General features: G+C 41.5%; 3 protein-coding genes across 5 annotated transcripts; 2 read left to right on the forward strand and 1 right to left on the reverse strand.

Moving 5' to 3' along the window:
• Positions 1-323: 323 nt before the first annotated feature.
• On the forward strand, positions 324-3,908 carry LOC112886226 (probable magnesium transporter NIPA6). Of its 2 annotated transcripts, none has more exons than XM_025952047.1 (9): positions 324-692; positions 916-972; positions 1,051-1,141; positions 1,268-1,428; positions 1,753-1,880; positions 1,964-2,101; positions 2,184-2,276; positions 2,357-2,474; positions 3,284-3,908. In XM_025952047.1, exons 1-9 carry the CDS (start codon positions 539-541, stop codon positions 3,412-3,414), a joined length of 1,071 nt encoding a protein of 356 aa, XP_025807832.1. In that variant the 5' UTR covers positions 324-538; the 3' UTR covers positions 3,415-3,908. The 2 variants fall into 2 exon arrangements, with proteins under 2 accessions (XP_025807832.1, XP_025807833.1); XM_025952048.1 differs by having other exon boundaries at positions 552-692; positions 916-952; positions 3,284-3,571.
• Positions 3,909-4,008: 100 nt separating this feature from the next.
• Positions 4,009-7,112, forward strand: LOC112886225 (DAR GTPase 3, chloroplastic). The gene is made up of 9 exons (XM_025952045.1): positions 4,009-4,326; positions 5,088-5,234; positions 5,358-5,474; positions 5,557-5,700; positions 5,805-5,891; positions 6,034-6,149; positions 6,251-6,432; positions 6,559-6,616; positions 6,703-7,112. The coding sequence occupies exons 1-9, from the start codon at positions 4,183-4,185 to the stop codon at positions 6,824-6,826; spliced, it is 1,119 nt and encodes a 372-aa protein (XP_025807830.1). The 5' UTR covers positions 4,009-4,182; the 3' UTR covers positions 6,827-7,112.
• Positions 7,113-7,291: 179 nt separating this feature from the next.
• LOC112886221 lies at positions 7,292-13,541 on the reverse strand. 2 transcript variants are annotated; one of them, XM_025952038.1, is made up of 12 exons: positions 12,725-13,541; positions 11,846-12,171; positions 11,599-11,691; positions 11,400-11,490; positions 10,620-10,707; positions 10,286-10,383; positions 10,052-10,121; positions 8,935-9,038; positions 8,520-8,636; positions 8,334-8,410; positions 8,196-8,243; positions 7,292-8,079 (listed from the first exon to the last, which is right to left on the reverse strand). In XM_025952038.1, exons 1-12 carry the CDS (start codon positions 13,046-13,048, stop codon positions 7,560-7,562), a joined length of 1,956 nt encoding a protein of 651 aa, XP_025807823.1. In that variant the 5' UTR covers positions 13,049-13,541; the 3' UTR covers positions 7,292-7,559. The 2 variants fall into 2 exon arrangements, with proteins under 2 accessions (XP_025807823.1, XP_025807824.1); XM_025952039.1 differs by having other exon boundaries at positions 7,560-8,079; positions 8,196-8,240; positions 12,725-13,048.
• Positions 13,542-15,114: the final 1,573 nt, after the last annotated feature.

The following is a 15,114-nucleotide window of genomic DNA, read 5'->3' on the forward strand; positions in this document are numbered from 1 at the left end:
ATTTGACCTTAAAAACATTCCCTATGTACTCACCCCATACCAGTTTAGGCAAAAAAATGTCACCAAGACTTTTACCTCACTGCCAGGCTTAAGATGGTATCTTCAACGAATCAATGATGCATGTACTTAAATCATAAATCTGTTTGTTATTGTTTGAAATAAGTTTGTATGTCGGTAGAAATAAATTGGATGGAGATGAGGAGACAAATGTGTGTCCATGTCAATCACAGACGTGTTCACATCATATGTACTCCAAGCAAAGATGTTAAGCGAATTATACCATGGAAAACCTTTCCATCTTTTCATACCCTTCGAATCTCCATCTCCGGTTTACACTTGTCCCCTCGCCCCACTCTCGTCTCGGCCTCTCTCTCCTCCCTCCAATCCCGCGCACCGCCACCCACACATTCTCCAGGTGAACAAGCACAAATTTCAAGCACGAAAAATCCAAAAATCCGATCCCAGCCTCCATTTCCAAATCCGCACCTGGCTCGCCCCAAATGCGCCGGCCTCGCGCCGCCGCCGCCGCGCGCCTTCGATGACTCCCGCCCCTCCGAACGACGGCGGCGACCTCTTCGCTGCCAACCTCACGGGCGCGCTCCTCGCGGTCGCCTCCTCCGCCTTCATAGGCGTCAGCTTCATCGTCAAGAAGAAAGGCCTCCGCCGCGCTGGCGCCGCCGGCACCCGCGCAGGTACTCGCCCCCTCTCTATCACCGGCAATCAAAAGGCGCCTCCTTTTTTCCTCCCCTTTTCGTTATTTCTATTGCAATCATGGGCAGCACATCGAATTCCTAGCTTCATTCTATTTTTAGGCATTCATTGTAGTTTACGTGATGAACGATGTTGAAAATTCGCTTCCTTCATGTCTGGTTCATTTCAATCATGCAAAATTTGTTTTCGTGATGGAAATTGCAGGTGTTGGGGGCTATGGATACCTCCTGGAGCCATTATGGTGGGTTGGGATGGTTACCAGTACGTTCCTGATTCCTTTGTCCAGCTCGTTCTTCACGGCATATGGCTGAAATAATTGACATGCTTGAAACTTCGCAGTGCTAATCGGTGAGATTGCTAATTTTGTGGCCTACATGTTTGCGCCTGCCGTCCTGGTCACCCCGCTTGGGGCGCTGAGCATAATTGTCAGGTAGGATTGGGATGGTTGCTAAATGATCATGCTGTATTCTGTCTTGAGATCAGAGACGGTTAATCTCATGGATTGATTCTAGTTTGGATTTGGACATATGCATGTGTGGTGATCTCTGCGGAGCAGTGCTGTTCTAGCCCATTTCATCCTGAATGAGAAGCTGCAGCGGATGGGTGTGTTGGGTTGTGTGCTCTGTATAGTTGGGTCAACTGTAATCATCCTCCATGCGCCAGAAGAAGAGACGCCAAGCTCAGTGGCGCAGATCTGGCACTTGGCAACACAACCTGGTATTCCCTCTGATCGCAAAGATATTGTTTTATACGTCAACTTGTTAAAACATAATCTATCTGTATGTTTGTAAATCCTAATAAATAGAATGTTTGCCAAGATGTACCTGTTTGCATTACTTCATATATTCTATCTAAATTTTTGCAATGAAATTCATACAACCTAGCTTTTCCATAAAGTAATTCAGTCAAATCAAAAGGTTTGGATGATGCATTATGGGACGATACGTTGCCCTATATACCAACAAATATAATAATCAATCACCAAAACTGACCAGTTGATTTTCATGTGCGTTGTGTAATGTCTCTCCTTGCTCTCTGCAGCCTTTCTTTGTTATGCGGCCTCTGCATTGGTGATCTCATTGGTGTTGATGCTGCACTGTGCACCCCGCTATGGCCAGACCAATATAGTGGTTTATGTGGGAATTTGCTCGGTGATAGGATCTTTGACGGTAAATCATGTTCATTGGCATACCATTGAAACCAACTTTGTCTTTTATTTTATGGAGTGTTTCTTTGCCTTTTCTTTTGCTAGGTAATGAGCATCAAGGCGGTAGGCATTGCTATCAAGCTTACAATTGAGGGTATAAACCAGGCTGGCTATTTCCAAACTTGGTTGTTTGCAACTGTTTCAGCTACATGCATAATTATCCAGTTAGTTTACCTGAACAAGGTACAGCCAGGATCAACTTTACAATTTAGGTAATTACAATTACGATATTGATTTTCATCTTCACATTATGTTGAACTTCCAGGCATTGGATACTTTCAATACTGCAGTTGTTTCTCCCATCTATTATGCGATGTTCACATCCCTCACAATTTTAGCAAGTGCCATAATGTTCAAGGTATGCTAATTTGAGGAACTTCCATAAGTTCCAAACATTTTGATCCTTTTGCTAAACTTCTGTTGTGTAATTACAACTAGGACTGGTCCGGGCAGAGTATAAGCAGTATTGCCTCTGAGATTTGTGGATTTCTTACTGTGCTCACTGGCACTGTTGTGCTGCATTCTACAAGAGAACATGATCCAACCCTTTCTTCAGGTAATTGCTTCTTAGTTTTTAGTGAATCATGATTTAGCCATTCTCTGCTGGAAAAGATCAATGTTTGCTATGTCATACATCATAATGCACTTATGAGTTGACGACAACATTATGTGAGCATGCTTATGGGTCTTCCCCAGAACTGAGCATAAGTGCTTTGTTCACTTAAGTTTTACATTATTCTATGGCAAGTAGTGGTTTTTAAACATCACGGATTTATGCCCTAATGAGGTTATTTGATTTGGTAACTGATTCAATTTGGCAACCCCTAATGTGGTTATTTGATCTCGTAGCAGTGAAACTGGTTGAATTGAAAACCTTTCTGGTAAATTTATTTCGAATTATCAATTTCTCCCTTACCACCGTTGTATTGTCAAATCTAGCATAAGTTGCGGTCGTTAAGACTTGGTACTTATGCTACTGTTGTACTGGGTACCAATCCCACGCTCCCTGTTAAAGTTGTTTAAGTTGGTTGAATTGAAAAGTTATTTGGTGCTGTAATTGGAGATTGTTCTTCATATTTATGGATCAAGCAATGGTCCACTATTTAGAAGTTTTTATTGCACCTACTACGTGTGATGTGCTGACATATGTCCTTTTCAAATGCTTTAAGGTTTGTTTCTAAATTGTTTTGTAAGGGCATGGAAACTTGCTGTTTTTTCTGTATTCTGGTTCTTGGTTGTTATTTGACGGGTATTGACAGTTATTCACTTCTCTAGATGAAATAGTTTGGCTTACAAAATCTAAATCTAAAGCACGTATGAAAAGTGACACCATGGTAACTCCTTTTTTCTTTTACAACTATACAGATCTGTACACACCTCTTCCCCCAATATATTGGCATATTCAAGGCAACGGTGAAACAGGAGGGAAACAGAAAGAGGATGACCTACTCTCTGGCGACTTCATTACTGTTGTGCGACAAGACTACTTTGTGTAGAAACCTTCCAGGATGCTCAAACACCTTGAAAAAGGATCCTACTTATGCTCGGTGTTCTGCGGCTCTCCCATCTTGCATGGTTCACCATTGAGAAACTCATGATGCTTTCTATGCTCACCATCGTCTCGAAAGTCTTTCTGCGGTCGTTACCAACCTGAGTAATTGCTAAGTTTTGTAGAAATGGTAGGATTTGCTAAAGTACCAGTTTGATCGCTGGGCAGCTGGGCCGATGCAAGATATAAGCAATCTGTCTTCTAGCTTGCTGGTGTGAGAAGAGTTTTGCTGCCAATTCGTCAGGGTGCAGCTAGATGGGTTTGTGTGTCGCCTCATCCATCTGACAGTCTCTAGCTAGTCTGACAGTTTTCGGCAGATGTATTTATATTGTACAATCTAATGTAAATGTATGAAATAGAGCTAACAGAAGTTGCGCAAATGTTCCGAAGCAAACCTTGTCGAGCTTATTTTGATTATAAATTGTGTTTATCTGTTGGTTATTGCGGAACTTCATGGCACCTGATATATGATGTTTTTATGGCTTCCAGGTTCAAGAATCATGTGATGCAAGTTGTCAAAATGACCCTCTGAAGAAAAGCAAGCTGTCCTTCCAAAAAAAAGGCCAAGCTCGGCTTGGGTTTATGTCGAGCTCAAGCCTGAGCTCCTGGACTCGCTCCAGCTTGGCTCGTGACAGCCAGCCGTAACATCCATCGCGCCGTTAACTAAAGCCCACCCGTTTCGGCTATCCCCTCAATCCCTTCTCTCTCCCTCGCCATGGCTCCCGCTTCCTGGGCCGCACCCACCACCTCCTTCGCGCCGGCGCCGGCGCGGGGGCTGGGTAGGATAAAGGCGGCGCCTTTACCCGTCAGGACGCTTCCTCGCCGAGTGCTTCTCAGGGCGGCCAGCGAATCAGCCATGGTTTGTGGACTATTCCCGGCTAAGTATCGCCTGATTTATCCACTCCCATCGGTTCTTGCTTTTCTTCCTCCTCTTCTTCTGTTGTTTTGATTCGATGCTTGTGTTAGATGTTTTATTGCCGGCTTCCTCGCATTTGGAGATGTTCGGTTCCATGCGCTTCCGCATATTCTACAGAGAAAAGCAACAGAGAAAGAATACGCGGAGAAATAATTGAATATGTTCGGCTCCTTGTGATTTATGCTGCCAAGTTGCGAATCCAATTGCTAATAGCACTAGAAAAACTCCGTGAGTGCATATGTTTGTGTTGTCCTAATATTGATTCCAGAGCCTGTGTCCTTACTACTTGAGACTGAGTCGTAGTTATTCAATTGTGTTCAGGGTTAAAAGAAAAAAAAATGAGATCTCTGAAAACCTGCCCGTTCCTTCTTAGTTATCGTTTTTTAATTACTAGAGAACAAAGCCGAAATTGGAAACAAAACGGACTAGGTTTTGGGCCAAAAATAGTTAGGTAATATCTTTATGTTACCATCCAAAATGTACGACTAACAAAGGCTCCAGTTTCAGTCTTCAACGGCTTGTGAACTGCCTTTCAAAGCATCATATACAATAACTGTGGCTTCGCGTTTGTGGTACTGTTTACAGCAATTATAAGTTGGATTAGGCGCAGCCATTGGTACCAGTCTGTTTTCTTCAAAAAAAAGGGTACCAGTCTGATGTTCAGACGCACTGTTCACTTTTCTCATGCTATGGTGCATTATTAGGTTGCTGGTGACACATTGCTTGGTTTATATGAGAGAGAGAGATTAGGTCTCTCACAGTACGTGGACGAGGAGTTTGACGAAGAGACATACTGGGAATCCTTGGATGCTGATTTGCGCTACTGGACCAGATCACTCCGCCCAGTGCAGGTATATATAAGGTGTGCATTAGTGGAATCAATTAGCCGGCATATCCACTCACTACCATATTATGCATTATAAATAGCTAATGTTCAATATGTTCGTTTATGTCATTCAATTGGCACTTTGCAGTGGTATCCTGGTCACATTGCAAAAACGGAGAAAGAATTGAAGGAACAGTTAAGGCTCATGGATGTTGTCATAGAGATCCGTGATGCTAGGATTCCCTTGTCCACTAGCCACCCTAAGGTTATACTTTAGGCGATTGCTTGTATTTGTGTGTGCAAAACACCAACTTGAGATGGTACTAAGTCTTGTTGTGTATGATCAGATGGACTCCTGGCTAGGCAACCGGAGAAGGATCATAGTCTTGAATCGCGAGGACATGATCTCAACTGAGGACAGGAATGCATGGGCTACTTACTTTGCTAATCAGGGCACCAAAGTTGTCTTCGCCAATGGGCAGCTGGGCATGGTAAGATTGCCTTGTTGAGTTTTGGCAGCTGACTAGCCAGGCATTTCTGGTTGATTCCGACACATATGCCATTCACTTCCCACCATTTCTTTGCTGGTGTTCAGGGTACAATGAAATTAGGTAGGATGGCAAAATCAGTAGCATCTGGTGTGAACACAAAACGAAAGGAAAAGGGACTACTTCCTCGTCCGGTAATCTGATTGACATTTTGTTGGTTTTATCGTTTTCATTGGCTTAGAATTTCTGATAAATCAAATAATCTTTTGATTATTTAAAATAATGATCAACCATGACATGTTTACTTTGCTGCTTGTTTCTATTGTACCTTGAAAGGTTCGAGCTGGAATAGTTGGATATCCAAATGTTGGCAAATCTTCCTTGATTAATCGCTTGCTGAAACGAAGAATGTGCCCAGCAGCACCTAGACCAGGTGTCACAAGAGAGCTTAAGTAAGCTATGCAGTTGCATGTGTGTAATTTTACATTGTGTACCCATACAAATAATCATGTATTTGCATTATTCGGCTTCTAACATTCGTGACTCTGAACAGGTGGGTTCGTTTTGGAACAGACCTAGAATTGCTAGATTCACCTGGAATTTTGCCTATGCGAATTAGTGACCAGACAGCTGCAATTAAGCTTGCTATATGTGATGATATTGGAGAAAGGTCATATGATTTCCCTGATGTGGCGGCAATTCTTGTACAAATGTTGATAAGACACCCTGCAGTAGGTCTGTTTTCTTATAAGCTAATGATTACCATATTATGTTTGAGTTGATAGTACTAATCCATGTGCTTTTTATATGCTTTTATGTGTGAGTGTCTTCAATCGTCGCTGATGGGCTTACATTGAACAGGTTCAGAAGCGTTTCGAAGGCGATATAGGATTGATGTAGAGAACAACTGTGGTAAAATGTATGTGATTGATCCCCTCTAATTCTTTTCAATATGGACCTAGAACTTAAAGTTGATGTTCTAATGGCATGCTCAACAAATCGCAGGTTTGTTACAAAGCTCTCTATTCACTTGTTCAATGGAGACACGAACCAAGCAGCTTTCCGCATATTGTCGGATTATAGGAAAGGCAAATTTGGTTGGGTGGCACTCGAGAGACCTCCAACATAGCAATGGAGATATCAGATAATTAATTTTAGATGCTAGAGATGTGCTTGTTCATAGTACAACACGATGTAATGTTCTTTGTCATTTTGTGGCACCATTGTAGGACAGTTTTTCTTGCACCTGTACGAGGAATTAAAGACTAGACATCTAAAGAAGCAACAGATCAGAAATGCTGCTGCTGTTACTAGGCAGTCCAGAGCAACCGAGCTGATCCGTATAATCACTTGATTGAGCTCACTGTGTAACGGAAGTTTGAGAAGCGAAAGAAGGTTGCAGCGATGCATTTTTAGTTGCTTGAGTACTTCTGGGTGATCTGTTAAATGGGATTACTGAGGTTGGGTTTTGGGCTCTGAGAATAGATATCCTCTACAGTATAGTTTGTTAAATTTCTGTTTCCAAAAGTGAGACTTCGGAGTTGCCGGGCATCGGAACCATTTCAGCCAAATGGCCATGAAAATTTAGGACATCTAGATCCTTTTACCCCCTTGTTTTTCAAAACTTGCACTTTCCATTTCTTGTACAGATTGACATGACAGAATTTTTACAACATTTTTTCCTATTACGATACCATCTTTGCTACCACCAGTTTTTCAGCTCCAATTTGACAGATTGCTAGTTCCTCACCAGAGTCTCTGACGGGCGGCCTGCTGATGCATACTATTTTTTACATCCCTGCTGGCGCTTTCAAGAACGACTGCATAAATTTCAAGTTTATGTTTCAAGTTAGCTTCAATGTTCATTGTATTTTTAGGTCGTCAAGCCTGTCGATTAGATCCAAAGCTTTGGTCCTGTCAATCTCGAAGTCAATAACTGGAAGCATGGAAGACCTCCTAACTGGGAGCAAGTCTTTCCTGGTGCCACTGGCTGGAGAGTGGCTATTGCTCTTGCTCAGCCTACCCTGTTTGCTGTGACTTGACTTTGTGTTAAACTCTTGACTTTTACTTATTCCAGGGACAAATTTCCTGTACTTAACATTCCTTAGCATATCCTGGTCCTCTTGTGTCAGAATCGGTGACGAATTGTTCGTTTTGCCCGCCAACAGTGTGATTTTGGCACCCCTTTTTGTTGGTGAGCTCATGGGAGATTTGATGGGAGACCTTACACCTCCATGGCCATTTCTTGATTTACTGATAAGATGATGAAGCCACACAACAAGCTCAAGTATAAGCGCATCAGCCTTCTCCTTCTCAGCATGATACAACGTCTCGATTCGGGTCATGTCCATCTGCCCTGATAGCTTACAGTTTAACTCAGATCTGCATCAGGAAAGAGGTTATCAGAGACAAATCATACTTTCATGAATTTCTATTTACATCACTGAGGAAACCTCAGTTTATCGATTTCTAATTAGAATGATTGCACAGATGCTAACCCTGTATTTGCCCACTCCCCAACCCAACCGAAGCCATGGTGTGCCCTGCTATGAACAAGTAACCACATTCGAAGTATGATATGAGCAATTCCAGTTGTAAATAGTCAGATCATAGGTGATTAGGAAAGATTAAATTACTTAGTTGTGTTACTAGCAAAAGGGACAAGCCATCGCAAAGTTTTCTCCATTTCAGCTTTGATCTGAGGAGCTGTAAGCTGCATTCATTAGCAGAATCATGTTCAGGTGCATAGCATGGCATAGTGATTCATACTGTGTGATCATAGTCATAGCAATTAGCCAATTTGAGACTCCAGCCTGGCATACCTCTTCCTTGAGTTCAAAAGATTGTAGCTTAGAACGAAGAGCAGATTTGACAGTCGGTGGCAAACCATGATATAAGGTTTCCCTTGCGTTTGGAGGCATTGCACATGATCGAGAAACCTATCAATTGATCAAGCCTTGTTCAGATATTGTAACGAAAATAAAGTTGAAGCAATCGTCCCATGGAGATGAGCTTTCATGGCAGGTTCTGATGCCAATTTATAACATAAACTACAATTGATTACAGTCCTCGTAAACATAGTCCTCATTTTCTGATAGTCTTGAAACATGAAATGGGAATTGACTAAAGACTTCTTGCACTGATAGATCACGATATGGTTGATGTAGGAAAGTTGACCAAAGTATATTCTAATCACGAAATAGTTCAGTAAGTCTCTAGAAGAGTATGCACACTTACAAGATTATCAATCTGATTGATGATATTTGCATAATGCAATGCAAGGCCTGCAGGTCCCAATCTATTGTAGTGTTTGATAGTAGGTTCTTGTGGCTCTTCACTGTCTACAGTCAGATAGATGCAAGAAACTCTAGATCATTGTCACAACTCACAAAGGTGGTACACAATAAGAATCATGCAGTTCTTTGAGAAGAATCAATGTTGACTTCAGTAACAAACCGAGACAAACTGAAAGAATAATAAAGGTTGCAGACATGCGCACAGCGTGGTGGTTGAGCTACCAGATGTGGCGCTCCCAACCAGGGCTGAAGAATGCATACTAAAAAAAAGGCACCTTGCTGTGCAAACTGCCTTACGCAGGGAGCGCCGCCTGCGCAGGCAGCCTTCGGGACCTTTTCTAGACCTAGCTGTGGTTTAGATTCTTCTTAAATCAATGCCATGGGGGCGGTCTTTCCTCTGGGGTCTAGTTTTTTTTAGAATAGTTAAGGTTGTCCTAGCATGCGTGCAGCTAAGACATCTTTTATCCAAGGAGGGGGGGGGGGGGGGGGGATCCTTGCATGAGTCACCGCAAAAGCTGGCAATGTAAGTTAGATAATAAATGCACTGTGCAGTTCGTATGGCTGAAACAATACAATTATAGTGACAGGACAAAACCTTGAAAGTTCTATGCATATGATAATGGCATGGGTGCACATTTTTCGCCCTCCCAAATTGCAAATTTAAATCAACAATTTGCTAACAGGACTAAATAATATATGTGCACTTGGTGCACTGCCTTACTGTGAGTCTAAGATTGTTTTTAGATCATTATTCCATGAACAATAAGAAAATATTAACTACCCAAAAGATTCGAAAATGTCTAAAAACCATAAGAAGTATCTAGGTAAAAGAGTCATCCATTTATGATTTTTGAATTGGCCAATTGAAAAGAACTTGCAGACATAATAGACTTAACCAAATACATCAGAATTCAATCTCAGTTCTCAACTTCTCATAATAAATATACCCCCACACAAAGCAAAAATGTTCCTTTGAAGAACCAAAATCAAGAAACACTAGCTGTCAAAAGTAGTTCAAACTGTGCTACGAAAATAAGTAGGATTCATAAAGATTATACCAGCACGACCGAAGGTGTTATGTATCTCCAAATGTAAGAACTGGACAATGTCTACGAGCTTTTCCATCACCTGGGAAGAAAAGGTACTATTCAAACCTTGGAATAAGATGGTAGAAAAGGATGATAGTAGTATGCGCAGTGCCCTAAAATTTTTAGTGGTAATCAATATCCTAAAAATACCTTCCCTTGCCAGCATAATATGGTAGATTTTTAACAAAGGCACCTCATACCAACCTCTTCCAAATTTTTGGACCAAAGTGACCTCTTTTGCAAACTTTTAACATGCTTACTCTGACCCTTCACTTCCTGCTTCAGTATATCCAGACTGTCTCCTGCAAATTAAACACAAGTTATTTTCTAATTTGTTAAAAGTTAAAACTATGCCTGGGAATCATATTATCCATTCTTATTGACTGGTTAATCAAATGAGATACGTGCTGCCCAACAAATCCTTGAGATGCATCATTAGTTTTATTTGTTACCTACTTGTACTCAGGGTAGGGTAGACAATTTGTTCATACTGCAGGCTATATTTAATACAGCATTACAGGTCACAAACGAAACTGACCTCTTGAACTCAAGCCATCCTGTTCTTTCTGTTTATGACGGTAATCCTGTTCAAATCTATCCAAAGCATGAAATTCATGATATAATTCCTGAGGGCAAAAAAGTAGAAACAGCAGAGAAGTCAGTAATACGACAGGCAAACTCCAAAAAGACCATCCTGTTGTATATCCCATATGGAGCAAATATACGACACACAACTTCATCAATGATGCTAAGGATTCCTCTATTCAAATAATACAATTAGACTACCTATAGCCCATAGGAATCGACAACAGCATTTCATTTTTACTACTACTTTGTGTTCTAATACATTACAAAAGTTGTATATTATGAAAGTTTCACAATGAATATAAAAGTTTCATCTGGCAGAACTAGATAAATCTTCATCTATTGACGATCAAAACTTAAATGTCTAACTCCACATTATAGGTTGACCAACATTTTGAAACTGCAAGAAAATAGAGCATAGAGTCCATAGATACTGCAATTGGCAGCAAATGCCATGCTGGCTAAAAGCTTTCAAGGAACCAAACAAATTCAGTCAGATGTAACAAAATTGAAGTGTTGACAACTATAACAGCCAAAGAGAATGCAGCATTTTATTGACTATCTAGCTATTTATTGGTTCGAGCAGCAATAAAGAAGCAGCCAAAATTACATTGTATGTAAAGCAAATAAGTCATTGACTACAACAAGAATAAAAGAATCATTTTAGTCCCAAGCAAGTTCAGGTCGGCTAGCAAGTAAGTCACTGAAACTAAATAAATCCGGGCATCCTTACAGCTGTACATTGAACGCAGGTGACCAATTTCTGCATTACTGATTCTGCATCTTCTTTCAGGTGATTTTGTGGTGTTCGTTCTGATGCCAACCTAGAGGAATTCAAACAGAAATATAAGTTAGTAGCCTAAAGTAACACTTTCAGAGATGCAGGCGCTTGTGTGTGGGTGGGTGGGGGGGGGGGGGGGGGGGATCTGTACTTTTCAAAGAAGCGGCCCAAGTTGTGCCACTGGGGATCCTTGCAACGGTTTCCAAAGCGAACAACCTCTTTTGTGAATACTTCTAATTCTTCCCTGTAGGAATTAACAAATTAAGGAATAAGGACTTGAATTAAAGATATAAGGGAAACATGCAGTGCAATTTTTTTCAATATATATCTGACAGGGTAGTGCATGACAAGCATGAAGAAATTAGATTAGATGATATGAAGTGCAGACAAGCACAAACCTTTTGTCAGCAGCTGCCATCTTGAGTAATTCATCAATATCTTTGGATATAAGATGTTGAACACCTTCTGAATGAAACACTACTTCTTTGAGATGCTTTATGCTAGGCTCCGACAGAGAACGCATCAGATTGGAGCCTCTAACTATAGTATTTGCCACCTCAAAAGCCAACATAGATATTTTGTTTCCCTTCGCTGCATTACTTGACACAAAACCACTACTAGAATTTAAACTTGTCATGCTACTGCCAAGTGTGTCTAGAACCTCCACTGCTTTCTCAAGCCCAACAGTGCTAGCTCTACCTAAAATTGAGCTCACTTCAGAAACCTGTTTCAGTAAAGAAAAAAATGAATATGAATGAGAGAGACGCCTATCTAACAATTTCCACCATAAATACAGCTTTCAACCTAGAGTTTGAGGTATAGAATCATCGGATCATAAAAAAGGATAATTGGAGTTCATGTAGTTGTCAAAATACAATACCATAGACAATTGTGCTTGCGCATGATGAACCGTTTAATTATAAGTTTTTTACAGAACATTAATGACTCAATTTCTTTTGCCAGGATGCCAATAAGGACTAAATAAGCATATTATGTTATAACACATACAGAATGGCATGATCTGCTACAAGAAATTTTCCCAAATTCATTAGAGATACTGAACAGATAGTGAGAGATGTCCCCAACATAACAGTATCATGATTAGAATATTTTGGTTGCTATGTACCGTAGGGACAGTGCACGTATATCACTGAAATCTAACAAATGACTAAGAATCACGTGGAACAAATACAAACTTGACTGATACTTAACAAAACATGTGATGTTGCAGTCTAATTCAACATAGATCAAACAAGAAGCGCAAGAATTCCTCAAACCTTGGCAGCGCCAGCTCTTGCCTTGCCTAAACCAGCCCTCTGCGACAGCGACCTGGTCAGCTGCGGCGAGGTCCTGGACCCCGCGCCGCCGCCGGCGTTAGCCCCGCCATTAAAAGCAAGCCCAGGTACGACGCTCTCCAGGAACGAGAAAGACCGTTGCTGCTCTTCCAGCCGCTTTGCCGCCGCAGCATCCTCGCCGGATACCGGCGGCTTCTCCACCTCCAACGCCGCCTCTGCCTCATGATCGGCAACCTGGTTCCGACCAAGCGTTGTGTCGCTCGGCGACTTGTCTACGGCTGAGACCTTCGAGCAGAGGCCTCCCATCCCCTTTCCCTTCCTTCCCAAAACGAATACCCTGATCCCCCACCTTTTCCTAATCCGTTTTCTTGCCGCCGACGCAGGCAGGGACGGGGTCCATCCAAGAATGCTTGGGCTTTACTGGCAAGGAAAGAAGGAATCGATCCAAGTCCGGATGGATCTGCGCACCCGCTTTAGTACATGGGAGTAGAGGGGAGGAGGGCGACGACTGCGAGAGAAGAATTCGAGGTGGCGTGCTCCAGTGGAAGCAGACTAGAGATGTGTTCGGCGGCGGCGACCCCGGTCAGGGGAAGAGGGGATTTTCCTTCTCTCTCTCTCTCTCTCTCTCTCTCTCTCTCTCTCTCTCTCTCTCTCTTTTCTTTTATGCTGATGGCGGGAGGTGGGAGGAGGCTGCGACACCCCGGATGCCGGAGAGGTGCCGGAGGCCGGTGAAATGAATTCGGGCTGAGGAGTCGAGGTTGAGGAAGAACAAGTGCAGGTCGAGTGTGAGTCACTAAAATGCTACAGTAGCCTAGGCCCTAGAGAAATGGTTTTGACCATTAAGGTTTCATTTATGTTAGGCAGATATCGCTGAATGCATTGGTTTCACATCTAACCAGTAAAATTTCAAGGAATATAAGAAATATCACCTCATTTGGCATGATTTCTTGCTACCACATTTTTCAATCATCGAAAATTTTTAAGAATTTCTTTGTAACTGTATGCAAGTAGTGAAGGCATCCGCATAGAGCTAGATGCGGAACACTACCGAGATTTCTTCAACATCGTCAGCAACGGCCACAAAGTTGTCGCTATTTCTTAGAGTGCTTTGGTTCGGGCATTTTGCCCTGTAATCGATTTACAGTGGGTTAGATCACATAACTTCCCATTTGGTTCGGTAGGGAGGTAATCGATTCACGCGATATCAGGTACGGATTTTCAGAATAATGATACCGCTCACTCACCAGCACTATCTGATTACGGTCTGAGCATCTCCCTCTTTGCTCTCACAACTCATGAGCTTGAGCATCTCCCTCTTTGCTCTCACAACTCATGAGCTTGCACGTGTCGGGAACTCCAGCTTTTTCTGTTGTCTGCCCCCTTCTTGCCGTGAGGATCACACTTCCATAGAGAGATGCTGGATGCTTTGTTTCGATCTCTATTTTCTGTTAGTGCAGCTCATTGCAAGCTCAAAGTATTATTTCCAACCAAACACATTAATAAAAGTGCAAAACATTACATATGCTAACCAAACAAATGCTGGTTTCCCTTACACTGTAACATATAGCGTTGCTATACGATTACGTTAACGCTACCACTCCCAGATTTGAACCAAACCCCACCTTAGTTGTAATAGTTGGTATCCATATTTGCACGCATGTGCAAGCACTTTCAGATATATTTGTTGTAGTCGAAGGTGGCTATGAATCCTAGTACATCCAATCTTGATATTATTAAGCAATATAACATTGAAGGTGATTTATTGCTGCATTGCAAAATTACAAATTCCTTATCTGAACTTTGTTTTGTTAGACAATTCAACACCTAACTAGGATTGGAGTTCTCTTTTGCATCTATTACCACAATCAAAAAGCAACATTGAAAATATTGGTAGCGAAGAACAATTCTTACCACAATTGTCTATTTTTTTTAAGTGATGTGGAAAGTCTATATAAGAAGAGAAGCTTTAGCAAGATTATAAGAAATACATCTACCTCGGATGATCTTACTATAATATTTTTCAATTCTCTAATCCTGAAACTTTCATATATTTTGTGGACGTTTATTAGAACTATAACTACATTGCTTTGTTGTGGCTAGAGCTAGACATACAACACTACCCTATACTTCTGCCATTTTCAGTAATGTTCATAAAATTATCGCTATTGCTTAGTAATGACAGATTAGTGCCTTAGCAATCATATCTGCACAAGTATGCAAGTATACATCATATGGTCTAAGGTTGTCAATATTCTCGGTGCATTGCGAAAAGTTCAAATTCCCTAGTCCAAAACTTGGTGTTGCTTTGAAATCCAACATTAATATTCAATCAGATTGATATTTTATTTTGAGGATGCGCATATCAATATAGT

Source organism: Panicum hallii, chromosome 3, assembly GCF_002211085.1.
Source record: "Panicum hallii strain FIL2 chromosome 3, PHallii_v3.1, whole genome shotgun sequence".
Taxonomy (NCBI): domain Eukaryota; kingdom Viridiplantae; phylum Streptophyta; class Magnoliopsida; order Poales; family Poaceae; genus Panicum; species Panicum hallii.

Excerpts from the sequence above, each read along its gene's own strand:
- LOC112886226 (XM_025952047.1), top strand. The coding sequence starts at position 539 with ATGACTCCCGCCCCTCCGAACGACGGCGGCGACCTCTTCGCTGCCAAC. Across the intron at positions 1,429-1,752 it reads GCACTTGGCAACACAACCTG|CCTTTCTTTGTTATGCGGCC; the intron begins GTATTCCCTCTG and ends TGCTCTCTGCAG. Across the intron at positions 2,277-2,356 it reads CAAGTGCCATAATGTTCAAG|GACTGGTCCGGGCAGAGTAT; the intron begins GTATGCTAATTT and ends AATTACAACTAG.
- LOC112886225 (XM_025952045.1), top strand. The coding sequence starts at position 4,183 with ATGGCTCCCGCTTCCTGGGCCGCACCCACCACCTCCTTCGCGCCGGCG. Across the intron at positions 4,327-5,087 it reads CGGCCAGCGAATCAGCCATG|GTTGCTGGTGACACATTGCT; the intron begins GTTTGTGGACTA and ends GTGCATTATTAG. Across the intron at positions 6,617-6,702 it reads GAGAACAACTGTGGTAAAAT|GTTTGTTACAAAGCTCTCTA; the intron begins GTATGTGATTGA and ends AACAAATCGCAG.
- LOC112886221 (XM_025952038.1), bottom strand. The coding sequence starts at position 13,048 with ATGGGAGGCCTCTGCTCGAAGGTCTCAGCCGTAGACAAGTCGCCGAGC. Across the intron at positions 10,708-11,399 it reads CCTGCGTTCAATGTACAGCT|GAATTATATCATGAATTTCA; the intron begins GTAAGGATGCCC and ends TTTTGCCCTCAG. Across the intron at positions 8,637-8,934 it reads TCAATCAGATTGATAATCTT|GTTTCTCGATCATGTGCAAT; the intron begins GTAAGTGTGCAT and ends ATCAATTGATAG.